The sequence below is a fragment of the Pipistrellus kuhlii genome, unplaced genomic scaffold, assembly GCF_014108245.1.
Source record: "Pipistrellus kuhlii isolate mPipKuh1 unplaced genomic scaffold, mPipKuh1.p scaffold_m20_p_22, whole genome shotgun sequence".
Taxonomy (NCBI): Eukaryota; Metazoa; Chordata; class Mammalia; order Chiroptera; family Vespertilionidae; genus Pipistrellus; species Pipistrellus kuhlii.
Genome location: NW_023425521.1, coordinates 8009913 through 8034897, shown reverse-complemented (window position 1 = coordinate 8034897; position 24985 = coordinate 8009913). Strand labels below are relative to the sequence as shown.

The 24985-nt window shown below is 40.0% G+C and overlaps 3 protein-coding genes across 11 annotated transcripts in view; 1 reads left to right on the top strand and 2 right to left on the bottom strand.

The window, feature by feature from the left end:
* Positions 1-240: 240 nt before the first annotated feature.
* Positions 241-13200, bottom strand: POLG2 (DNA polymerase gamma 2, accessory subunit). 4 transcript variants are annotated; one of them, XM_036451520.2, is made up of 8 exons: positions 12437-13196; positions 7318-7444; positions 7103-7208; positions 6207-6380; positions 5199-5339; positions 3594-3674; positions 2051-2151; positions 241-1542 (listed from the first exon to the last, which is right to left on the bottom strand). In XM_036451520.2, the coding sequence occupies exons 1-8, from the start codon at positions 12996-12998 to the stop codon at positions 1461-1463; spliced, it is 1374 nt and encodes a 457-aa protein (XP_036307413.1). In that variant the 5' UTR covers positions 12999-13196; the 3' UTR covers positions 241-1460. The 4 variants fall into 4 exon arrangements, with proteins under 4 accessions (XP_036307413.1, XP_036307411.1, XP_036307414.1 ...); XM_036451518.2 differs by having other exon boundaries at positions 241-444; positions 12437-13195; XM_036451521.2 differs by lacking the exon at positions 3594-3674 and having other exon boundaries at positions 12437-13200.
* A 2207-nt stretch (positions 13201-15407) lies between these two features.
* On the bottom strand, positions 15408-22375 carry DDX5 (DEAD-box helicase 5). 4 transcript variants are annotated; one of them, XM_036451514.2, is made up of 14 exons: positions 22246-22373; positions 21767-21953; positions 20401-20566; positions 19953-20049; positions 19728-19861; positions 19558-19623; positions 19213-19354; positions 18975-19135; positions 18703-18875; positions 18241-18351; positions 17942-18003; positions 17789-17848; positions 16311-16535; positions 15408-16113 (listed from the first exon to the last, which is right to left on the bottom strand). In XM_036451514.2, exons 2-14 carry the CDS (start codon positions 21808-21810, stop codon positions 15710-15712), a joined length of 1845 nt encoding a protein of 614 aa, XP_036307407.1. In that variant the 5' UTR covers positions 21811-21953; positions 22246-22373; the 3' UTR covers positions 15408-15709. The 4 variants fall into 4 exon arrangements, with proteins under 4 accessions (XP_036307407.1, XP_045442264.1, XP_036307409.1 ...); XM_045586308.1 differs by lacking the exon at positions 16311-16535 and having other exon boundaries at positions 22246-22375; XM_036451516.2 differs by lacking the exon at positions 17789-17848 and having other exon boundaries at positions 22246-22374.
* A 238-nt stretch (positions 22376-22613) lies between these two features.
* CEP95 (centrosomal protein 95) overlaps positions 22614-24985 on the top strand; it is a 29019-nt gene continuing 26647 nt past the window's right edge. The window contains exons 1-2 of one of the 3 annotated variants that reach the window (XM_036451505.2): positions 22614-22863; positions 24258-24386. In XM_036451505.2, coding sequence (XP_036307398.1) covers positions 22845-22863; positions 24258-24386 — 148 coding nt within the window. In that variant the 5' untranslated portion in view covers positions 22614-22844. The other 2 variants (XM_045586305.1, XM_045586307.1) reach the window with 2 other exon arrangements.

Below are 24985 nucleotides of genomic sequence, written 5' to 3'. Positions count from 1 at the left end.
CTAACGCCTAATGGGAAAATACAACCTAATTAATCTGGCTACAAAAATTGCACTTAAAAGATGATCAAGCCTCTGGTTTCAATTTCCAATCTAGAGGAACAGGTTAAATAAACTATATCCTGAGGATGTAATAAAATCCAAACAGTAAAAAACCCGATAATAATTCAATTCTGAGAGAGAGAATGAACCTGTAGGATGAGAGCTAACAACCAATTTTAATAAATTAATATGACACCCAAATTAAAAAACACAAATATTTATTAAACCAATATTGAAATTTATACATTCTTAGCTGATGATATATACTTGGTTAAAAAGTCTTTTACTTTGGATATATGCATCATTTCCTTCATAGTGGTGTCTCTACTTCTCAGATGTATTAATCCATTCTCCAAAGTAGCATCAGTAATCAAAACTGTGAAGAGGATACTCATTTCATCATATCTAAGAAAAAAGGTAGTTAAACAAAATACATGCACACATACATAAATTGTAAATGCACCACATTAGCAGCTTTAATTACTTTAGAACCCATGCCACTTTCAGAGACATGAAATTCAAAGCAGGGCTGCAGGGCTAGACCAAAACCACTTTTTTCAAGTTTCTGAATCGTATTTTAAGTAAAATTTTCAGAAAGTTTCTGACTCATTGTAATAGCTGAAAAGTCATAAAAAGAAAATAAAGTCTGAAATAATAAAAATATCATTTGGGGTGATATTATGGGTGAACCTCAGAATAACCTCCACCTTTTGGCACTTTAATGCAGTCCAAGAAAATTATTTTAGATGAAAGTCTCTTATAATGCTACCATAATAAAAGTCCAGTGCACAATATAGCATACCAAAATCATGCTTGATATGTAACTTTGTAGGCCAACAGCTTTTTAGTCAGTCACACTATCTCACTGTTTCTTTGTTTTGTTGAACTCTTATCAACATTATCTTACTTATCTATTTATTTGTTTAGTGTCTATTTATCCCACTAGCTGCATAAGCTGCATAAGGACAGGAAACTTTCCTGACTTTTTTACTGCTATATCAAAGTACAGAAAACACAATAGGTGCTTAATAAATATTTGGATAAAAATACCCTAAATCAATAGAACCTTTACTGTATCAAGAACAACTATAACTAACCTGATAACGTCCATATGACTCAAAGGATATAATTCTAGAATGGAGAGGACTGGAAAGTTTAAATACCATCCCTTCATTTTGGTTTATCTTACCCATAGCAACCTACTTTTCTTTTTACATCATCTGAAAGGTGTATTTTAACCAGTTATTAGAGAACCAAAGAGCAAAACACAAAGTTTGACAACTTTTCACCCAAAAGATAATGTATTCAACACAAAAAGCTACATAAAATAACAAAATAAACCCAGAGAGAAGAATGAATTCCTTTATTTAAAAAACAGAAGTTTTAAAATTAGAGACAGGAAGGTCAATTAGGAGATTACTTCAATAATCCAGGCAAGAGATATTGGTGACCTTCACTTGGTTAGTAGCAGTGAAGATGGAGAGATGTGCATTTGAAATGTATTTAAGAAGCAGGGACAACATTTTATGATAAAATGAATGTGGAGAATAAGGAAGAGGGGGGAGCTAAAAATAACACCCAACTTTTAATCTTGAGCGACCAGGTAAACAGAGGTGCCAATCACTGAGGAGACTAGTTTTCTGTCCTCTGGGTTGGAATTATTTTCCGTTAGGCCTCAAAATAAACACCAGTAAGGAAAAGGCATTCGATTCAAAAATGCATCCAATTACATAATTCAAATCCTGATAAATCAATAAACTCAGGCATACGTACTTCATGACATTAAGTCTTGAAGATACACATAGCATGTACTCAAGTATGCCTGATGAAGAGTGTTTCCTATGGGCATGTGGTTCTGTAAATGGAAAAATTAGGAATACTTTCAAGTTACATTATATAAAGATATATTTAGAAGGGAGATCTGTTACTCATAAAATAAAAAAGGAATACAAAAAAAAAAAAAAAACCCTCTAAAAAAATACTGTTTTATCGAAAGGAAGGCAATTCTTACTTTGAATAAAGTTGTTCCAATGAGGATTGTGCAGTTTCCAAATAACCAGGCCACACAGAAATTCCACTTTCTAGTAATTCATTAAACAGCCCTTGACAAACCTGGAAAAAATAATTTCAAACATGAAAGAAATAAAAGTAGCTAGAGTGAATACTCTTATTTTTTTTGAAACCACAAGTTACCTTTTTCAATCTTAAAAATGGGCATAAATTCCCTTAATTATGTGATAATATTGCTTATAATTTATATATTGTACACTTAAAAATTGTATACTTTCTCTGAAAATAAAGAAATTAAGCTCTGCAAATCTGAATATTAAATGCAAGTCTTCTGCCGAAACCGGTTTGGCTCAATGGATAGAACGTCGGCTTGGGGACTAAAGGGTCCCGGGTTCGATTCCGGTCAAGGGCATGTACCTTGGTTGCGGGCATATCCCCAGTAGGGGGTGTGCAAGAGGCAGCTGATCGATGACTCTCTCTCATCGATGTTTCTAACTCTCTATCTCTCTCCCTTCCTCTCTGTACAAAATCAATAAAATATATATTTAAAATAAAAATAAAAAAATAAATGCAAGTCTTCTGAGAGAAAATTTTATAACAAATATAAGAATTTTTATCATCATTATAATTCAAAACACAAATAAACCCAAAATAGGTTTTATCAGAGAAAAACAAGTATTATACAAAGGGCTATCTATGTCCACTCTAAACTCAAGTTGAGAAACTGAGCCTGAAGGTTTTACTACCATATCAGGAAGAGAAGAGCCAGGAAAGGAAACTACGGAGAAGCCACCAGACAAGTATGAGGACAACTTCGAGAGTAGTATTCTTGGAGCAAACTAAAGAAAATGCCTCGAAAAGAAGAAGATTAGTTACAGTGGAACGCTGAAGACAAAAGCCTGACTGGAAATACAGACGTAATAATGAGTCAATGACATAGTAAATTTACTGTTCTTAACAAGCAATGGTGGAGCAAAATGAAGTAAAATTTTAAACGCCCCTGCCCTGGCCAATGTTTTTTAGTGGTTGGAGCATCGGCCAACCACCCAAAGGTCTCTGTTCCATTTCTGGTCAAAGGCATATATCTGGGTTGTGGGTTCAGGAGGCAACCAGTCAATGTGTCTCTCTCACATCAATGTTTCTCTCTTTCTTCCTCTCCCTCTCTCCCTCCTTCCCTTCCTCTATCCCTTTCCTCAACCCAGAAAAAACAATGGAAAAAATATCCTCCAGTGAGGATTAACAATAACAACAAAAGTGGTTTGTTTTGTAAACACCCTTAACAATCTAGAGCTAAAACATTAGAGTAGAATTTCTCCCCTTTGGCTCTGCTGACATAATATGTTTAGAAGCATCCCTGGCCTCCACTAGATCAACTCCAGTAGCACCCCTTCTTCACTGTGACAACCAAAAGTGTCCTACTTAAAGAAGAATAATTTTTTTTTACAAGAAGATGAATCAAAATAAAATTCTAAATGGCAAACTCCTCATTTACTTGAAATAATGGTTATAATTAAAATCATGATATCAGAACTCATTTAACCCACCTGTCTTAGTTCCACTGTTGGGCCTTTTCCCATATCCAAAGCAACCTTAATAGGAGCCAGACAAGGGTGAAGCTTAAGTACCTAAAGCAAATGAAAGGGGTGGGAGAATACATCTTACGTAAGTAAAATACAACCACTAACAAACATGGGCTTCTTAAACAGTAAAATTTTCTGTGTGAAAATGGAAGCTAGCTGGGGCCATACAAAATCCTGTAACGATGTCTTCAGTTGTGTATACCCAGCTGCTCATGGATTTCTCCAGATGTTCTGCAGAAATGAGTTCACCTGATAACTCTCCCATTTTCTGACAACTCTATTTTTTGTCAGTCAAAATGCCTCCTGGCATCATTGTTTTCCCTCTCAGCTTATGGACTTACCACTTAGAAAGAGTGGAGGTGGGAAGAAATGGTCTGATTCAGGATATATTTTGAAGGCAAAGTCAAACAGGTTTTGCTGATGGTTTGATGTGGGGTATAAGAGAAAGGATCCACCTTGTTTGTATGCTACAGACACCCTATAACTCCCATCCCCCAGAGCAGTTCTATAATCTGACTTTCTCTATGGCCACAGGTTAACTGAGCACTGCATAACCAATCACTTAACTCCACAGAGTGTGCTACAAACTCACAGTTTCCAAATCCAGTTGAACACTCAACGTGTTAAAACTTTGATTTGGGACAGCTGCCTTTCACGTTCAAGGGGAATATGACCATTCTAAACTATTGCCACTTAAATCCCTATTCCTCCACATTTTAAGCTAATTCTTGCCTCCTAATTCCCAAAGAAAATACAGTGTATCAGTAAAACTTCCTGCAAAGGCTAACCAGTCCTGGTAGCCTATTTATATCTATACCATCATTTCTTTCCTCCCTGTTTCAACTAACTTCTTTTCAAATCCCTCCATCTATACTCAATTCTGTCTCGATTCTTCCTGTTTCTTCCAAAATTTTACTTCTTTTAAAAAAATTCATCTTTATTGTTGAAAGTATTACAGATGTCTTTTTACCCCCTTGACTTCCCAAATATTACTCTTTAGTAATTTATTTCCTTTCCTACATAGTAATCTTTCTTTCCTATAGCATTAATTCCTTCTGCCTCTCGATTTTCAGTCCGCCTCCCCTTCCCTCACCAAAAACTTGTTTGTCCTAAAATAAGCCTTTCCCTTAATCCATCCCATATCTAATCCCTATGATCCAGGGATCAGCCACTGGAAATCAGACCAGAAGCAGAGGTCAATACCACAGTTTTGACCTCACCCGTCTTATTTACGTACTCTTACTTAACCCTCAGCTTCTGAGGCAAACGGAAGCTATCAATGGAAAGGCTTAAAGGCTAAAAATCAGAGATAGCTGTCTAGCTCTCTAAGATGAAACAGAAATGCCTTTTGGATTACCCAATAGGAATGTCTTGTTATATTCTGTGAGCACCTGCTAATTATTCCTACAGCCAGATTCTAAAAACAAACTGAAAAATACTCAAATTACTTGCACTAAAATAAAATTATTTTTCAGGCTTTATGTTAGAAACTAAGCACACTAACATTAAAAAAAGGAGGGAAACACATATTTTGTTTTCCTAAGTCTATCTCTGAAATAACAAAAGCACCTTTCTATGAAGATTTTTCTTTCTTGTAAAGGAATTCTCTGTTAGCTGGAAAGAATCGTAGAGGTAAGCCAGCATGCCTCGGTCGAGATCTCCATTTATAGATAAAACAGAAGGAACCACATTTTTTCGTCCATCTCGGCCCTTCACAGAAAAGTAGAACAAAAACAAAATCATTTAGCAGAGCTATCTTTTAAAATTACATATTTTAGACATAAAATCAGATGGTAAACTAACCAATAAATCTAAAAGAAATTATAAAATTATTTATTTAAAAATCACCATTTGGCAACCCTTTGTGGTAATAATTGATTTGGGCAAGAATCATCAATGGAAGCTGCAACTGGCAGGTCAAAATTTTGTGAAAAGCAAATAATCTTTAAGTATCTGCCCAAAAAAGACTTATCAATTACTCATAATTAATAAATACAACTTTACATTGGAGAAACTCACCATGCATAGCAACATCTAGCAACAAGTTAACCAAGTGATAAAAATTAATATCACCAATAACCAATTTATATCACAAGCCTCCTGTGATATAAGGAATGAGCAGCATCATTTCTGTGGCTGAAGAAATATGAAACTCAAACTAAGGAACATCCTACAAAGGAGCTGGCCTGTACTCTTCAAAAATATCAAGATTATGAAAGACAAGGAAAGACACAAGATATTGTTCATTTGAAGGAGACTATCAGAATACACGACAACTGCAAGAACTATGTGACTAGATAAGGTCCAGAACCTATAAAGGGCATACTGGAATAATCGGCTACATTTGAAGGATTCTCTGATTGGATGGTAATCCTGGATTACTCTTACTTTCCTCATTTTGATGGTTGCATTGTGGTTATGTAGGCGAGTGTCCTTCCACTCGAGAAATACACACTGAAGTATTAAGAGATCATGTGCACATGTCTTCAGCTTACTAGTATTTTCATTCAAATGGTCCAAAAATGATCCCAGAGAATCTGGGTAAAGGATACACTAGGAGTTGAAGGTAATACACACATGTAATTGAGACACATTTCCAGGATACATGTGTAAAAGTTCCTGATCTCCTAGATTCCACAGCGTTTCTATTGGCTCCTTTCCCCAGGGAAAATTGTAGTAAAGTTTGTTTCCTTTCCGTCCCTCTTCATCCTGACAGTCACTGCTGCTGAAGTTAGATGGACTCACAGCAAACTGAAAAAGAAAGTTTGTCTTATTAACTTAATAAAGTAAGTGTTGAAAAGTAAGTTGCCTAAGGCTATTATCCAGCAGCTGAATAAAAATGGTCAAGCCTAAATCAAAACTACAGAGAAAAACTGTTGATGACCATATATATATTAATTAATAAGATGGGAAGGCAACCAAGGATTAAGTGAGATGAAGAAGTATCACATACCATACTTATCCTTTTGTAAAGAGCTTGATTGTGATTATTCCATTTAATTTAGGTTGGTGTTTGGGGATTTTAAGAGTTGAAGAAATGGGGAGACAGAAATGCTTACTTCAACTCTTTCGTCTTCAGCATATACTAAAACCTGATTACAAATTATAGAACCATTTTTACTAATATGGAGAGTTTGTGGAGATAGGGAGCCATAAGAGTGGACAAAGGTCAAATTCATACCAGCCAGGAAGGAATGCCAGGTGAGGAATGTGAACTTTACCTTGAATGTAAAAGCTTATCAACAAAGGTTTTTGAGCAAGAGAGAAATACTAACAAATGTCTTTACCAAAGTAACTTTGTTAGAAGGAACAATGAAAATCATTAGTTTTTATTCATATTTGTTAATTTAATATAGCTGTATCTTATAACATAGCTCCATCAAAAATTTTCATTTATTAAAGATAAATATTACCTCAGACACGTTAAGACAACATATTATTAACTACTGGAATAAGGGTGATTACTGTCGTACCTTTCTCCACCACAGGAGTCGATGACGTAACCAGAAATCAAGCCACTGGCTGGCAGTTCTCGCTGAAGTAAACCATACCAGTGAAGCTTCCATCGTCTCACCGATTCTTTGAATATCAGAAATATCAAATAGTTACTTATTTGAAAATCATATAATCTATCTCAAGTGAAAATGACTGGTTCTTGACTATTTAAACACAAGCCATTTTTCTGTACCTTTTAGCGCCATTAGGTGTCTGCTTAGTATCAGAAGCAGGATGAAAACACACTCCAATCTGAGCGAGGCCATAAGGCAGCCTCTTGTTTACCAGATCCAAGCAATTAACATACTGCTTCAAGGCACCTGTCAAAAGGTAAATCAATTATGTAAATCTATTCTATAAATCCAAATCATTTTGGTCAATTCACAGACAAATTAATAATATATTAATGCTAACACAACAGTACAAGTAGCTTAGAGCTATTTATTAAGGCAGATGTTTTTAAAATATATATATTTTATTGATTTTTTACGGAGAGGGAAGGAGGGGAATAGGGAGCTGCTTCCTGCACACCCCCTACTGGGGATGTACCTGCAAGCAAAGTACATGCCCTTGACCAGAATAGAACCTGGGACCTTTCAATCTGCAGCCGAGGCTCTATCCATTGAGCCAAACCGGTTTTGGCAAGGCAGATTAATTACCACTTAATTTTAGATAGCTTTCCAACTTTTCATTTTGAAGATTTTCAAATCTACAAGGAAGTTGAAATTGTACAAGCATCAAATATCTGTAAACCTTTTACCAACATTCACCAATTATCAACATTTTGCCACACTTTTTTTGTTCACTTCAAAAACATTTCCGCATTCAGCCGGGGCCGGTTTGGCTCAATGGATAGAGCGTTGGCTTGGAGACTGAAGGGTCCCGGGTTCGATTCCGGTCAAGGGCATGTACTTTGGTTGTGGGCATATCCCCAGTAGGGGGTGTGCAATAGACAACTGATTGATGACTCTCTCTCATCGACGTTTCTGGCTCTCTATCTCTCTCCCTTCCTCTCTGTAAAAAATCAATAAAATATATATTTAAAAAAAAACAAAAAACATTTCCGCATTCATCTCCTAATTTTCTGTTACCATAATTTCATCTAACATATGGTCAATATCCTTATTTTGTCCAATTATCAGCCAACATGTCATTTATTGCTGTTCTCTTTCTCCCAAAGGTTCAAACACCATTTTGACCAAGTCTCTTTAATCTCTTTGAATCTAGAAATTTCCCGACTCCTCCCTAACTTTGCTTTTAATGACACTGACCTTTGAGTCCAAGCCAATCAAAGGTTATTTCACATTAGAGATTTGTCTGATTGCTTCCTTATGATTTAATTTGGGTTAATTATTTTTAGCAGAAATAATACTACATAGTCAATGTGAATGTCTTTGTCATAGTGCATCTTAATAGGAGGAAAATATTAAATTATCCTATTAATGAAACAAATTTGATTACCTGATTAAGGTAATCCATTTCCTAACAATACCCTGCTCCCCCATAATCTTCCACTTATATTTTAGAATCCATTGATGATCCTTGCTTCAATCAGTTATACCTTTGGGGATTATAAAATCATAGCATGGTGATTTTTCTAATCAATCTTTCCTTCTACATTTAATGCAGTTTCTGTACTAGTAAAAACTTTTCCCTTCAACATCAGCCCAATTATTTACTTCTTTCATTAACACTATGGTTTAAATTTATTTAACATGTATGATCCATTACCATCAATATTTAATATTCAATTTGTCTCAAATTTAGCCAGTGGGAGACAGTCTCCTTCAAGCCAACATGTGTCCTTTTGACAAGTTTTCAAGTAATTCGTTGCTTTCTAGCACCATAAAATGTCCCAAACTCACCTTGTACTTTCCCTGCCCTGGATCTGGAATCAGCCATTTCTCCAAGCACTGGTTTATTTCAGAAACCAGATGTTGGGTACTAGGTGTACTCATTGTTATTGTCATTGCTTCTAGGTCCTTTCAATGAAGAAAGTTAGGGGGGAAAAACTTTTTTTTAAATCCCGAGTTCATACTGATATTGCCAATTCAAATTTAGCATTACAAAATGTATTGTCTTTTTTGTATTTTTTCTTTTATATTTGCCTATTTTCTATTACTGAGAAAATCTTGGTTTCTAATAAGATTAAGCTATTTGCTTTATCCTATAATATATATGAAATAGCCTCAGAGTTATAATTCCAACGTTTCTACTTAGAGTAAACCTAAGTTCAAAATTTCTTTGTAGTTGTCTATGCTAGTTATATAAAAGGTTATATCCCACTAAATGACAGGAATGTGTTCAAAAGTTACTTGAGATTCCCACTAGCTTGGTATAGCTGGTCCAGAAACTTAAAAAAAAAAAAAAAAAAAATTGTTTAAAGACACAGGAGAATGCCCTAGCTGGTTTGGTTTGGTGGCTAGAGCATTGGCCTGTGGATTTAAGGATACCGGGTTCGATTCCACTCAAGGGCACAATATTTTTTTTATTTTTTTGAAGACACAGAACTATCAAGGCAGTAAGGACTTGAGGGTCCAAATTTTGGAGAAAAGGAAAGAGCATAGAAAATCCAACATTCAGTGCTATTTTTCCAATTCTCAAGTAGCAGAGCTTCCTGACATTTTATGTGATTGGAAAGTACAAAAATTATACTTCCTGCCCTAGACGATTTGGCTCAGTGGATAGAGCGTTGGCCTGTGAACTGAAGGGTCCCAAGTTCCATTCTGGTCAAGGGCACATGCCCAGGTTGTGAGCTTGATCCCAGTAGGGGGTGTCCAGGAGCCAGCCAATCAATGATTCTCCCTCATCACTGATGTTTCTCTCTCTCTCCCTTCTCTTCTGAAATCAATATAATAAAAAGATAATTTGCAAATTGACCAAATGGTAGAGCTACCGGTTGCAATGATACTGACCTCTAGGAGGCATTGGTCAATGCAGGAGGTGCCCCTGGTGGTCAGTGGGCTCCCACAGGGGGAGCTCCGCTCAGCCAGAACCAGGCTCACAGCTGGTGAGTGCAGCTGGGTGGCAGGAGCTTCTTCCATCTCTGCAGCAGCACTAAGGACCCCTTAGCCAAGGAGCAGGCCTAAGTGGACATCCTCCAACGGGTCCTGTACTGTGAGAGGGCGCAGGCCAGGCTGCGGACCCCTGCCCTAGTGCATGAATGTCCTGCACCGGGCCTCCAGGATATACAAAATTATAGATCTTGCTTCATCAAGGAGGGGCCCTGGTAAATAGCCCCACCTTTCACTAGGGACACTACATACACTCTAGGGGCAGAGATGACTAAAAAAACAGAAGCCCAGTCTCCAACTAAATTTAATCCTGGATTGTTATTAAGAAGATATGCCCCCACTCTAGCTGCCTGCAAAAAGCAAAAGTAAATCCTTCCAGAAAAAAGAAAACACCACTCAAAGCCTCAATTTATCTCCACAATTTTCACAACTCACCTAGACTATCAGGAAAGTCCAAATGACCACAAGCCCAGAGAAAACCAGATAGTAGAAACAGATACATGTAAGTTACTGGACATGGACTTTAAAATGGGATTGTGTTTAACTAAAATATGTCTAATTATCACAGAAAGATAGGAGAATGAGTAAAAATATTTGAAGACAAAATGGCCAAAAATTTTAAAATACTAATAATAAAGAAAGGAAGGGTGCACAGCCGGTGTGACTCAGTGGTTGAGCATCGACCTATGAACCAAAAAATAAAGGTTCAATTCCTGGTCAGCGCATATGCACAGGGCAATTTCAGGGTGGTGGGCTGGATCCCCAGTGGGGGACGTGCAGGAGGCAGCCGATCAATGATTCTCTCTTATCACAGAGAGAGATGTTCCTGTCTCTCTCTGCTCCTCTCTGAAATCAATATATTAAAACAAAAAACAAACAGACAAAAAAAAAGGGGGGGGGGGGAGGGAAGGTTATTGGAAATTGTAAGCAATGGCAAACCAGGTGACTCTTAAGCTAAAAACACTAGATTACCATAGGCAACAGAAAGTCTGGCACAACATAGATGCTTTGATGGGTGGGCATCTAAGAGAGCTAAGTTTCATTTTCTAATAGGAAGAAAAGATTGATTTGTTTTGGGACATGGTAATGAGCAGTGGTTTAACTCCCCCAAAGTAAAACCATCATGGAATAAAATAATGTAAATAAAATTATCACATTTACTCATGTTTCCACTTGATTTATTCCCTTAAGGCAGTGTTTCCCAAACTTCTCTCATGATGAGAATCACCTGGTGGAGTTGTTAAAATACAGATTCCTGAATCCCAACTAGGAAGTGCTAAACCAGAATTTTTGGGAACATATAGGTAAAATTGTATACTTAACTAGTGCTCTAAGCTTACAATTTTACAATTGTATACTTAACTAGTGCTCTAAGCTTACAATTTTACAATTGTATACTTAGTAACTAGTGCTCTAAGCTTACAATTTTACAATTTTACCTATATGTTCCCAAAAATTCTGGTTTAGCACTTCTTAGTTGGGATTCAGGAATCTGTATTTTAACAACTCCACCAGGTGATTCTCATCATGAGAGAAGTTTGGGAAACACTGCGTTAAGGAAATCTTTTAACAAATTTATAATTTAGGTACTGGTTTTCAGAGAACCACGGACATTGGTTATTTTAAATTACTTTATAGTATCACTTAATAAAAAATGGCAAGGATAGCATTTTGCAAAGATGAGATGCTGTGCCTGCAAGTTGGTCCTATAAAGAACCTGAGTTACTGAAAATCTCTGCAATCATGTTCTATTTGACTTTAAAAGCAAATGGTCCCCTATAAGTCTGTTTATACACTCAAAAATCACTTACAAAGTTTGATTAGTCCTATTTTGCCTACATGACTCTTGAAACAAGATTGTAGGTCAGAAAAACCAGGAAAGGGCATTTTCTTTTTGCTATAGGAAAAGGATGTTGATTTTGTGTAAAACTGAAGGGTGATTGTGGAAGTATTTGCAAGCATTTTAGTAACAATGAACAAATTATTGAAATACAGGCTTTAATTTAGGTCCTAATTCTAGGGCTGCTCAATTAACTCTAAAATTATAAGGGTTGCTCTGTGAAACGGGAGAGCATTATCAGGTTGCTCCCTTCGGTCAGATTAACAGTAAGGATTACATGGACCAGCTTTCTCCAGTACAGAAGCACTGTCAACACACCCAACTACGTACTTCAAAAAGTTGAGAACCACGTAACTTCCTTCCCACGTGAGGGAAGGGCCAGTTCCAATTCGCGGAATCGCGCGAGATTGCCTTTCCTCCCCGACACCTATTTTGAAGCAAGAAATCATGAAGCATACCGTGAAGAAGGTTCTCCCGTAGTTTCCCAGGAGTTTTTAATAAGTTCTCAAGAAATGCTACTAGCTGTTCCTTACTCAGTTCTTTGTCTTGCAGGATTTCGCGTATAGTTTCTGCGGCAACTAACCTGAAGGCATTGTCCCCGGGCAGCGAAGGGCCCGATTCATGGTGGAGGGCGTCTACCGGAAAGACCTGTTCCCTGAACGCCACCACGGAGGACCACCATTCTGCCTTCAGGTTCTTCCGCAGCTCTAAGCCCAGGGGGCCAAAGCCGGCGTGGCACCCGCTCAGGAGAGAATCGCGGCTAACCCGCCGCTGGGTGCCATTGAGGAAATGTCTCCTCTGACAGATCTCTACCAGCGTTTCGCTCCCCTCTCCAGACTCTGGGACTTCTCTTGGTTCGCGCCCCCCGGGCAGTTCCGTGTGCGAACTCGGGGGCCCTCCAAGGAGGTTATTCCCTTCCGTCATCGGCTCTGGCTGGCCTCCATCTACGCGACCCCCCAAACCAGACAACAGGCATCTGCAGACTTTCTGGCAGGCCCTGACAGCTGCCCCAGAGCGCATGGCCCTCGGGAGTTAAAGTACACAGTCCATTAGCGGGCAAGCAACCCCTACAAACAGCCGCAACCAAAGAACCCGGAAACCAACTTCGCAGCCGCGTCGGAAGTGACCTTGCGTGCAGCTGGCCACGCCCACGGAAGTGCGTCAAAGTCCCGGCTGCGGCCGCCCAGGGCCTACCTCGCTCGCCCAGGCAGACAGGCCCTCCTAAACTGTCTAGCCTGGTCCCCCCGCCAGTTGTCCTCAGCACAGCATTCCCAGTTACTTTTCACTGTCGTGCGGTAGCCGCCGCTGCATCAGCTTCACTTTCCTTCTCCATTCTCTTGTGTATCAGACGTGAAAGTATTTAAGATTGAGGTGATGTGGAGAACATCTTTGGTTCCCGTTTTAGTCCTTTGTGGTGGTTTAGAAACCAAGATCGTCCAAATACACCAGCGTGCCTGCCTCAGTTCTCCTGGATGTGAATGGGGTTGTAACTGGGAAGAGGTAGGGTAGCTACTCTATCAAGGGGCAGTGCGGGGAAACTGCACCATTTGGGAACCTTAACCTGAGGGACTCAACACTTTTAAATAAGCCCTGCATGTGAATGTATGTACTTGTACAACTGAGAACCAATAGTAAGTTCCTCTACCAGAGGTTCCTTTTAGGTTCCATCAAAACATGCAATATAACTTGACAACCCAGGATTGCCTTAGCAGGCCTATTTAAAAAAATTTTTTTAATTAAAAGCCCATACAAAAATTACTCAGAAAAAGTGTAAAAAATGAAAATTGTTCATCCCCAAACCCATGATTATGTCTTCCAGGTTCCCTTCAAGTTGTTTAGGAAAACCTTGAAAAATTCAGGTGAAATGAACTACTAGATTCCACTGGGGCAATTTTCGGAGGGTAATAGCAACTAACAGTAATATAGAACAGCTAAAACTTTTCATCACAATAGTGTTGTAGGACAATCTCAGAAAATCATTCCATACAGCAAGTGTTATTAAAATTTGTAAAAAGAGAAACTAGAAAATGGGAACAATTGCTAGAAAGCAATTATATTAACTGCAAAGCTGGGCACTATTAATGTACGTTTCTCACACTCAAGAAACGAACCAAAGAGGCCTACACACAAATAAACCAGAGAGAGAATGGGGAGGGAAAAAAAACATTTATTAAAGACAACCACAGGCTGGACACAACACACATGCTAAAAAGTGGACTGTCTTTTAAAACTTCAAAGGTAAATAGGTAAATGTTTCCCACAGCCCCACAATCATTTCAATTAAGTGTTTACAAATTTAAAGGCCCACATTAGACATTAAACAGTAAAATATGTAATAGATACTCCAACCTACCCCGAAAGCTTATGAGTTGTCATTATGAATTTGACCTATCATGCTATTGAAAACTTAGAGGTTGATCAGTTTTCAATGTATTAGTCTAAAAATACCACTCCCCCGCCCCTCCAAATCTATTTCAAGGATAAGGCATTAACATTAATTAAAGCCTCAGCTTAATAATCAGAATTTAAATGTCTTAAAACTTCTCTCCTGGCAAGAACGTATACATACCACTTTCTGGGTAGACCATCAGACCTACTTGTAGACATTATTGAAATAGAGTACTAAGAAATATTGGTGAGCCAAAGCTAGTTCCTGGTTCTTTCTAGCAATAAACCCATGTTGACACTAACAAGACTTGTACTATAGTCCCTGTGCTCTTGGTTGTTACTTCCTCTTGGTTAACCATTAACTTTGATGAGGATTTTTGTGTTCAAAAGATTAAGACCTTAGTTTGAAGTGCTGTAGAGTTCCCTGGATTATTGGAAAAACATTCAATGATTCCCAGTGTGACTGCAATTATGAGTCCCCGGGAGCCTGTGAAGACTAGAATTTGCAATAAGAAAGCAAATTTAAACAGCTCCTGCCAACCTTATCTTTAAAGATGCAGTCTTACTTTTGCTCAACATTCCAATAATTCATAATAGACAGGAGAATGAATATGATCTTGGAAAAAAGTTTTTGGAGCTATTAAATGATAAATTTTGCAAAAGGAATGAAGTCATCCATGTTCCTACACTAACCAGTTTGAAGGTGGGGCTATTCAGTTGATTTCCTATTTACTTTAATCTCATTTCTCCATTCTAACGAATAGGCTACTAAATGACTCACATTATGTTAGGAGGTACTGACAGAAAGCCATTATGAAATTTAGCCTAGAATTATAAATTAACCTAAATCTCACTTTAATTCTTGCAATATAAATAGATCACTACAAAGGCCTTCTGATCTCCCCAATTCCCAAAACTAAATTATGTAAAGTTTAACTTTTGATTAAAAAAAAACAAAAAAACAAAACACAAAACCAACGGACCACCTTAGCAGTTTTACATGACATTATATATGTAAAATAAAGTACAATTTCCACTTAATTCAGTCTTCAAATATTTTTTATTGGAAGGCCATGCATTGCCTTCATTCATTGTATTTCAAATCACTGTACATTTACTTTGTGAAAACACTGCCTGCATTTTCTAGTACAAAAAAAACCTAAAAATTGTTTCAGGAATGTAGAGAAATATCCAACTTAAATAGCGAAAAAGTGCACCATAATTACTGCTGCACTGCAGTCATTTCTGCATTTCCCATGTTTCTTAAATAACTATCTTGTCTGATAACACACAATATAAAGAGCAATTATGAAAAACAGACATTTACATATACTTCTAAAGTCTTATTGAGAATATCCTGTTGGCATTGGATAACCAATCATAGGTGCAGCTGCAGTAGCAGGATATGCATATGCCTGTTGGTTCATACCATTGTGCATGTTTGGAACATTACTTCCATATTGCTGAGTGCTATCATAACCATTCTGGTAAGTCCCTGTTGGATTACCAGTCCTAAAACTGGTCTGTAGACCAGCAGACACAAAATTACTTCCAAAGCTCCCATTGGTGTAACTTGCAGCACTATAAACACCATTCTGGGTCTTTGCCCCAAAATCTCTCTTAAGCAGACTAGAATAACCTCTGTCATAATTTTCCCTGTCTCTAAAGGTAGTAAATCCACCCCTTTTGCCTGCAGAGTATCTGTCCCGACGGTCATCCTTCATGCCTCCTCTACCCCTGGAACGACCTGTTAAGAAAAAACAATTGTAAGCTGATTACTTCTGTGGCACAAATCATTTCTAACACAGAAGGAACTAGGTACCTCTCACTATAGATGAGGATCACTTTCTCAACTTGTGTCACACTTGCCAATCCCTTTTAAAAACGGGTCTGTAGAAAATTATGTACCCAAAACCACCATTTCTTAATGAAGATTAGTCTTACCTGAACCTCTGTCTTCAACCAACTGAAGCAACTTGGGATTAATTGCTTGATTAGCTTCACGAAGCACAGAGATAAGGTCGCTCACTTGCTTTATATTATTAGGTGTAAAGAAAGTGTAAGCTGTGCCTGTTTTGGTACTGCGAGCAGTTCTTCCAATTCGATGAATATAATCCTCTGAGGAGTTAGGGTAGTCATAATTGATGACAAATTTCACATCTTCCACATCTGTAAGGTGTTGCAGTGTGGCAAAATAGCAATGTATGGAGTTTTGCACACCACAACAGCCAGACCAAAAATAAAAAGTTAGACATTTGTATTCCCAAGAAGGTACGGGCTGCAAAAAATGGTCAAAATGGTTATCTGTTCCCTGTAGGAATACCATTAAGTTTGGGGAGGGGGGAAAAAGAAAAAAGAAAAAAAGAAAAAAACACACTTCGTGTGTTACTGCCCACCCAAAGATAGAACCTGTCAAAAGGATGTATGTGTATTCCCTAACACCTTCCCAAATCAGCAAGTCCCCGTATAGGTTATCAAGTGACATCTGAATGCTTCTGTGCAGTAGGGCCACTTAAAGGTTCACAGCAACCTCTTCATGTGCTCACTTTTAGGACCTTTAAACAAAAATGTACGTGGTCCTTTGCATTACACACTCATCAGAAGTTCAAAATTCTGGCCACACTGCTTGTCTTGCCAAGACCTTACAACTGCAGCTGCAAGAAAAACATACCTGTCCCCCAAAAGTTGTTTTTATGCACTGTGTCTCGTCTAGGCAAGCACTTCCAAGAAGCCAGGATTCACTTGAGAATGTGTCTCTCTCTGGCAGGTCTCGACATGACGACTACTGTGTAGGTGAGGGAGGAACTTTCAAAGCAGTTTTATTTTCCCACTGACTAAGTGTGGGAAGTTGTTCCTGCTCTAGAGGCTCATGTGCCAGTACTCACCAATTTGTAAAAGGCTTTTAGTACCTTTTAAAGCTGCTCTCTCCATTTCAAACTTGAACAAAAATGTCATTGAACATTGAAGTTTGGAAATATTTCTTCGACATTTCAGCAAACTCACTGAAACTCAAAGACTCACAGATCACAGTAAACAGTCTGAAACAATGCAGTACCATGGCAATCATGCAAAGCATGGGACAGAAGAAATACCACGGCAGTGACTGTGAGGATAACTTCCATTTTTTTCCCCCGGAGAGAACAGTTTATGCGGCAGAAGTCGTATGTTCTGCCTTTTGAAGATTACTGGCACACTTTCAGTTTTTCACCTCTCTAATCGACTGGAAGCAGCCAGCCGATCACTAGTCCTCCATCCCCCTCGAGTCCTCCGATTGTCATGCCTAGGCCTTGCCACAAAGACTGCACCTTTATATGAAAAAGAACTTAGAAAAATGCAGAGGTTAAAGAAAGCAATAAACTTTCTTTAAAAATTGTATGGAGATCTTCCGGAAAACCAAGCCATGAATTCGAGTTTGTACTAACCTAGCCCTCTGGAAGCCACATCTGTAGCAATCAGAATAGGAGCTTTTCCATGTTTGAATTCTGCAAAACAAGGTGTATATACATATATATATGATCACTAATCTGAACAAAATCTTATGCTGTAGGGAGGGAATCTTCATTTTAAATACTTACCATTTAGAACCCAATCACGTTCCTGTTGACTCTTGTCACCATGAATACCCATGGCAGGCCACCTAAATTAGAGGTTTTATTAGTATACTTGCATATAAAACCTCATAGATTTTATTTTAACACCTAACCATTTGGGGGGGCAGGGTGTCACAGATCCCTCCCAATTTCCCCTGAAATAGTTACAGTTTTACCTACAATATGACTCTCATCTACAAAACTCAAATCACTCCTGACCTAAGTTTGTCCTTCCCCTAAACTCAGCTCTAATACATCTGCTCCAATGGAGGAAGCCCACGTACCCATCTCTCCTCATTTTTCTAGTAAGTTCATCACATCTCCTTTTGGTTTCAACAAAGACAATGGTTTTATTCTCCTTCTCACTCATGATCTCTTCCATCAGACGAATAAGTCTTGAAAAAAAGAAAAAGAGGGAAAAAAAGATTGTTAATTTTAAAAGAAGTCCATGGTGTGATCATAAATTTATGGTCAATGTAAATGGCTAACCACCTGATTAGTAAACACTCATCAAGCAATTATACCCCTTTGCCCTTAAACCACAGAATCCCCAAGTTCCATTTCCTACAGAAATTCGGTAGTAATAGCCAATTATCTGAATTAAGAAAGCAAGAATTTTTAAAAATTACTGACAGGCTAATTTTAAATTAACATATTCAGGTTACACCCATCTGAAAGTAACTTTTAAGATAATCTATAAAACAGGAACTGAATTTACAGCTGTTTTTGTGCAAGAAATAACTTACTTTTCATCCTTTTCTACATCATGACACACGTCCACAATCTGAAGAATGTTGTGGTTTGCACTCAGTTCCAGTGCACCAATGTTTATATGAATATAGTCTTTCAGGAAATCTTCAGCAAGCTGTCTTACTTCTTTTGGCCAAGTTGCACTCCACATTAGGGTTTGTCTGTCAGGCTAAAGAATTTTGAATTAAAAACCCACAAGCCTTATAATTCTAAGAATAAGCTTAGAGCTTGAAAAAAGTTTGAAAAAAATTTATGTATGGACACTTACTCTTATCTGATCCACAATCTTTCTTATTTGGGGTTCAAAGCCCATATCAAGCATTCTATCTGCTTCATCAAGGACAAGGTAGGTGGTTCGTCTCAGATTTGTTTTTCCACACTCCAAAAAGTCAATCAGTCTTCCAGGTGTTGCAATGCAGATTTCCACACCTTCAATTAAATACATAGACTAAGACATCTAGAACTTTTCATAGCATCAGTGACAAAAAGAATCTTTTGCTACGTACCTCTCTCCAAATCTCGTATTTGTGGTCCCTTGGGAGCACCACCATAGATGCAAGTAGACTTCAATCGGCATGCTCTACAGTATTCAGCAGCCACTTGCTGCACCTGCTGGGCCAGTTCCCGAGTTGGTGCCAGCACCAAGCACTAAAGAAAGAGGAGCAAAAAAGTAGAGCAGCTTTTAGTAGAATCCTAAAGCCTACTTTTAAACTAATTATTATACCAACAGACGACAATATCCAACTAAACCAAATAAGACAAAAAATCACAAATTACGTCTTTTGTTATATATTCTACAATATCTCCACACCAAACTTATGGCTAAAAATTGAAGAAGAAAAAATACTTACAATAGGTCCATCACCTCTCTCTAGGAACGGCTGATGATTGATGTGGACAATGGCAGGCAGCAAATACTATTTAAGGGGTAACAGAACAGAAGGTGTATTTAAAAAATATCGGATTTATTTTTATTCCCAATCCATTCCCTTCAAACATCTCAAAAATTCTCCAAACTTACGGACAATGTTTTCCCAGATCCAGTCTGTGCTACTCCAACCATATCCAATCCACTTAGGGCAACTGGCCATCCCTGAGCTTGAATAGCAGTGGGGTCAGTAAAGTTCTGTCTTGCAATCACATCCATGATGTTTGCTGCAATTAGTAGCAATTTAGAAAAATTAGTAATGCCAAGAGAAAGAAGGGCATTTTTTCAAAAGAAAGAAAACTCAAAACTAGCACTTACCAGGAAAGTTTGCTTCATAAAAATTCAGAACTGGCTTTGGGCAGTTGTGACCTCTAACTGTAATTTCCTTGCTTCTTCTGTATGTCTCTACCTCTTGCTACAAAACAAACAATTTAGTTAAATTTTATGACAATTCCCCTAACTTAAATATGCAACTAGTAAACCCCTAAGTTTATAAATGATTAGGTATTTCAACACGGCCATTTTAAATCTGGATCCACATATAAAAACGTCACTTAATACACAAAACACCTATTGTGTTATACATAATCATCCTAAGTAGAAAAATTCAAAACCATCTGTTTCCAAAAGTGAGCAACATTTCTTTCCCAACAAATTATTAAGCATGAATTTCCTACAATTTGGTCATTTGGAAAACAATTTTTTTCTGATATTGATTCACTATGTTATTTTTTAGTTAAGCTTGAAGCTACATGAAATTACTCACCGCTGTGCGCCTGGCCAAATCAGGATGTTCTTGATAAAAATTCTTCTCAAATTTGGGCAGCTCGTCAAGATTCCACTTCTTTTTAACTAGTTTCTCCCCAGGGTTTCCAAACTTCTTTCCTGATAGAGGCCCTGCCCTACTTCCTCCAAATCGAGGTGCACCAAACCTGAAATAACAAAACAAATAAAAAAAACTCACGCTTTCAAATGCCTACATAGCAACCTTTAAGGTGTGCCAAACTACCATCCGCTTGGCACACCCTAAAGATCAATTAAAGAATTGTAGTTGTGAGATCGAGCGCTGTCCTTAGCACCCCAGGTTTCATTTCCTGTTGCCCTAAGTACACACTACAGAAGCCAAGTCAATAGCCCAGGATTTACCAGGTCAGAAACTGGCTGCCCAAAGGCCAAAAGCTTAGATTACACGGATAGACTGCAGCTTGTGGCTACCAGTCTTTCCCACGAGCTCAGGAATTAAGTATCTGGGAGAGACAATACACGAAGGGAGGAGCTTAGCGGTGATATGCTTTACCAGCTGTTTTCAAGCCAAGAAGCTTTGGTTTTCATGAATAACGGGGCAGAACAGGCAAGGAGAACAGAACGTGGACTGGGGGGGAAGAAGGGGTCTCTGGGACACTTATAAAAGCCAATTGAAATCCCGCGGAAGGGCTCTCGATACCGGTAGCAAAATTATATAACTAAAAAAAAGAGAAGGAGGAGCCGGCGACTACCGGGGGAGGAGTCGCGGCCCGGGCGGAGTCGGCCGGGCGGCGTTCCCGCTGGGGCGGCGCTTCCCCCTTTGTCTCGCATTTCTCTCTGCGCCACATTTTCTCGCCGCTGCCATTTTGAGCTCCTCCGCCGGGCGGGGTAACAAAGGCGCCGCCATGTCCGGCAGCGGCATTTTGTGCCCGCGGCCCCGCCACATGGCGGAATCCCGTGGCGCCGGCCACCGTCCTGCCCCCGCCGCGCCCATGGCTTCGAAGGTGGCCCTCTCCGCTCCCACAGAATTCCCGGGGCCCCTAAAACGCCTCTCGGAAGTAGCACCTCGCAGCGGCGACGTCGCCCGCCTCGAAGCGTCGCCGTCTCTCCCCCTTTACAATCGTACGTTCCTCCGAATTCTCCTCACAGCGGCCTAATCGCCGAGGCCCCAGAGCCCCGTCCCAAACTAAAGGCGAGGTTGACGGCCGTTAACAGGAAAAAATTTTCAGTCAGCTTTGGACAAAAATCGAAATGGCGCAATCCTTCGACGGATGAGGCCCCAAAATTCGGTTGAAAACCTATGTTCCCATCGCTACCCACCCCTCGTTACCTCACCGGCCTCCCATCCCCCACCCAGTCGGGCCTGACAGGTCGGTTCCCACACTCACCCTCGATCCCGGCCGCGGTCGCGGTCGCTCGAGTAGCCCGACATGGCGTCAATGATTGCGGTTGGCGGGGAACGAAGCGGAGAGAATCGGGTGCGACGAGTCGCTGGTAAAGGCTTCGGCGATAGCGAAGCCTTGCGGAGGCGGCAGCGGCGGAGGGGCGGCGATGATAGAAGCCGGAGCTGCTCGCCTGGAGGCCGGTGGAAATGAATGAGGTGCCGGCCGCGTCCCGGCAGCCGGTTTTATAGGCTGGCCCGCCTCCTCTGCCGCAGAGGATGCTGGGAGCCGCTCTATGACCTAATCACCCCGCCCCTGCGCAGAGGCCGCAACGCCCGCCGGCGTTCCGGAATCCGCCATGTTCTCGCCCCTCCCCCCAACCCCTCTTCAGATTCGCCCGTTTTTTTGTGTGTGTTTTTTTGCCCTTTTCTTGGCTGGGCCCACCCACCACCGCGATGCCTCAGCCGGCACTCTCTTGACTTCACCTTTTTCTCGTCTTTCTACACCTCGAGGAAGCCACACCACCCTTTTTCAGATCCAGCCCAAGCGATAAAATGGCCAACACAAGACAACCCACTCCTCCTCCTCGGAGTTGTTTACGTCCCCAAAGAGCCTTCACGCCCATAACCAAATGAGACGAGAAGGCGGAGCCCGTGTTTGTCACGTGGCTGCCCCGCCCACCGAGTGAGAAGGCTGCACTATTTCCTCATTTGGAGTCGGCGGAGGGATACAAAACGAGAAGCGCACCGGAAGTGCCACGCTAGGCCGCGCTGAGGCCGCACTAATGCCGCGGGGAGACCACCAGGGGCTGTAGGTGACCCGCTCTGTCAAGCCCACCCACCTGAGAATCCCTCAGCGCGATCTTGCCTGAGGAGAACAGTATATAAGGTCCGCAAACTGCCGCCTCGGCGCGCGCGGCGAGAGGAAGTGCCCCGACGACCAATCAGCAGCGAAAAGCCGTTTTACCGTTCCTCCCTCTCTCGCCCCTCCTCCCGGGTCTGTGTGCGCGCCGTGCGACCCTTCCCGGACACCGTCCCTCGCGCGCCCAGCTCGGAGTCCGGACGCCGCGACCGGTCTCCGCGACATGGCCGGCTCAGAGGCTGGTGAGTCTCGGTCTGGAGTCCGGGTTTATGCGGACTAAAAGCCTTCCAAGTCCCCGGACGCCCTTGCCCGCTTTATATTGCGACCACAGGCCAGCTCTGCTAAGTCTGGCTTCTGCCGATCTCCCGTCGTGTTGGGCGTGTTCTCTGGATGGGGTCTCTCAGCCCAGCCCTGTCCGACGGGAGGTCAGGGGGTGCGATTTGGGTTTGGGGGTAGAGAAGACCCGTGGTATACACCCGCATCCTGGCTGCAAAAAGCAGTGGAAAGTTTCTGCCCCGGACTCCTATTTCTCTGCGGAATCCAGCCGCTGTCAAGGGGCTCTCTGCTTTTGCATTGTGGGGACTGAGGTCGTACCTGCGCCTGAACTTACGAGGAACGACACTGGCAGGAGAGATCTGTCGGTGCCCCAGCCAAAGTAGAATGGTTGTGGGTTTTTCTCTTCAGTGCCCTATGGAGTGACCGTCTTTGTGTAGCACAGCTTTTGAAAGCGACTTGGTTTGGTTGTCTAGGACGCTTTCCTCCTCTGCTCCCGGACTGCGTTCAAACTACCAGATGTCATGGTTTGGTCATATGGGAGAGAGGGAGATAATGTGTCTTTAACACTCAGTCACACACATGTCTAGAACATAATCGAATACAGAATAAAAATAACTTTCCCTTTAATCACCCATCACTTCAGGGAATATATTTCAAAGTTTTTAAGCTACCTTGGTCGAGAAACCTTAGAAATAACTTTGCTAATTCCAACAATATGGGTGGTGGGAGGGGTACACAGAAAATTTAAACAGTATTGGCAATATGCTAATTCTTAGCTTAGGGACTTTTGGTGTGTATTTTTCCATATTTCCTTTAATATAACCAAATATAAAAAACTAACAAATGCACTAATGTTGAACAGCCTATGTTAATTACTACCTATTTGGACACCAGATTCTGCCTTGCACAAGTGGATAAAAAACTATAACTAATGCTATTGGGAATTTGAAACAACATCCATTAATTAGTTTCTAGTAGCCTCAATATCATTAACAACACGTCTTGAGACATAATCCCATTTACTTGTAAACACGTTCTAAATAATAATAAAAAAAAAAACACCACACATATGGCTTATAAATAGGAACTACAGTAAATAACAAGATTTTAGGTTCCAAACAGTGAAGATTAGATTTGCATCATATTCTTGAAATTATAGCAGTCTGGAAGACATTCCAAGACATTAAAAAATCATACCTTGGAGAGTCTTTGAAATTCTGTCATAATCAAATTTCTTATATAGAGTTCTATCCCTATTCTTTGTCAGTTTTGTGAGGATTGGTGTTTTAAAAATGTATGATTTTTTTCTAGTGCTATTTAAAGCTGAACTTTTCCCTGTCTTTCCCTGTCGTGCCCCCAGAGTGGGTAACGGTTGCCAATAATCTTCTCCTGAAATGTCACATACACCTGAGGATACGTGAACTAGAAGATTGTGATGCTAATGTCTTTATTGCTCTTTATCAATGCATTTTGGGAGAAAAGGTACCAGGTAAGGATACTAAAAAATGAGAGTGATAATGTTTGTATCTTGAGCCAGAAGTTTCTAGTGCCGTTAGTTAAAGCCTATAGTATTTATAAAACCTTGAGTTTTCGCTTTGTCTACATGTTATTTCTTCTAAATTATTCCATTTATTTCTGTAATGATATCTTATGAGACCAAGCCGTAATAACAGCATAGGTCAGATCTGTTTGACTGGTCTTGGTCATTGCTGTTTAATCTAATCATGCTAAATTCCCTGTGAAAGTCACACCTTTTCTGTAAATGTACCTTCAGAGGTCCTAAAATTGAGTGGTCAGGTTCTCTTATTTAACCAATATTATGGATGAGAATTGGTATTTGTACTGTATCCTTGGACATTCAGTAAGCCTCCTTTCACACCTGTTGTGGGATTTTTTCTCATTGAAAGGAGCCTATGATTATTAGTTCAAGTCTTACCCTCATGTATTGCCTCACTTATTATCATACAATAATATCTAATATTGATTAGATATTATATTAATAATATCTAATATTGCTAATTCCATGTTGTTGGAATTAGCAATATTAGAGGCCTGCTGCTCAAAAATTCGTGCAGTAGGCCTGCCTTC

Bases quoted from the DNA above. Each gene is read 5' to 3' on its own strand.
- POLG2 (XM_036451518.2), bottom strand. From the start codon at position 12,998: ATGCGCTCTGGGGCAGCTGTCAGGGCCTGCCAGAAAGTCTGCAGATGC. The intron at 7,209-7,317 runs GTACAGAAAAAT...TGATATTCAAAG, and splicing joins ACACCTAATGGCGCTAAAAG to AATCGGTGAGACGATGGAAG. The intron at 3,675-5,198 runs GTGCTTTTGTTA...CATTTGCTTTAG, and splicing joins AGAAAAATCTTCATAGAAAG to GTACTTAAGCTTCACCCTTG.
- DDX5 (XM_036451514.2), bottom strand. From the start codon at position 21,810: ATGTCGGGCTACTCGAGCGACCGCGACCGCGGCCGGGATCGAGG. The intron at 18,004-18,240 runs GTACGTGGGCTT...CCTCTAATTTAG, and splicing joins AGAAAAATGAGGAGAGATGG to GTGGCCTGCCATGGGTATTC. The intron at 16,536-17,788 runs GTTAGTACAAAC...AACACCTTACAG, and splicing joins TGTGGCTTCCAGAGGGCTAG to ATGTGGAAGATGTGAAATTT.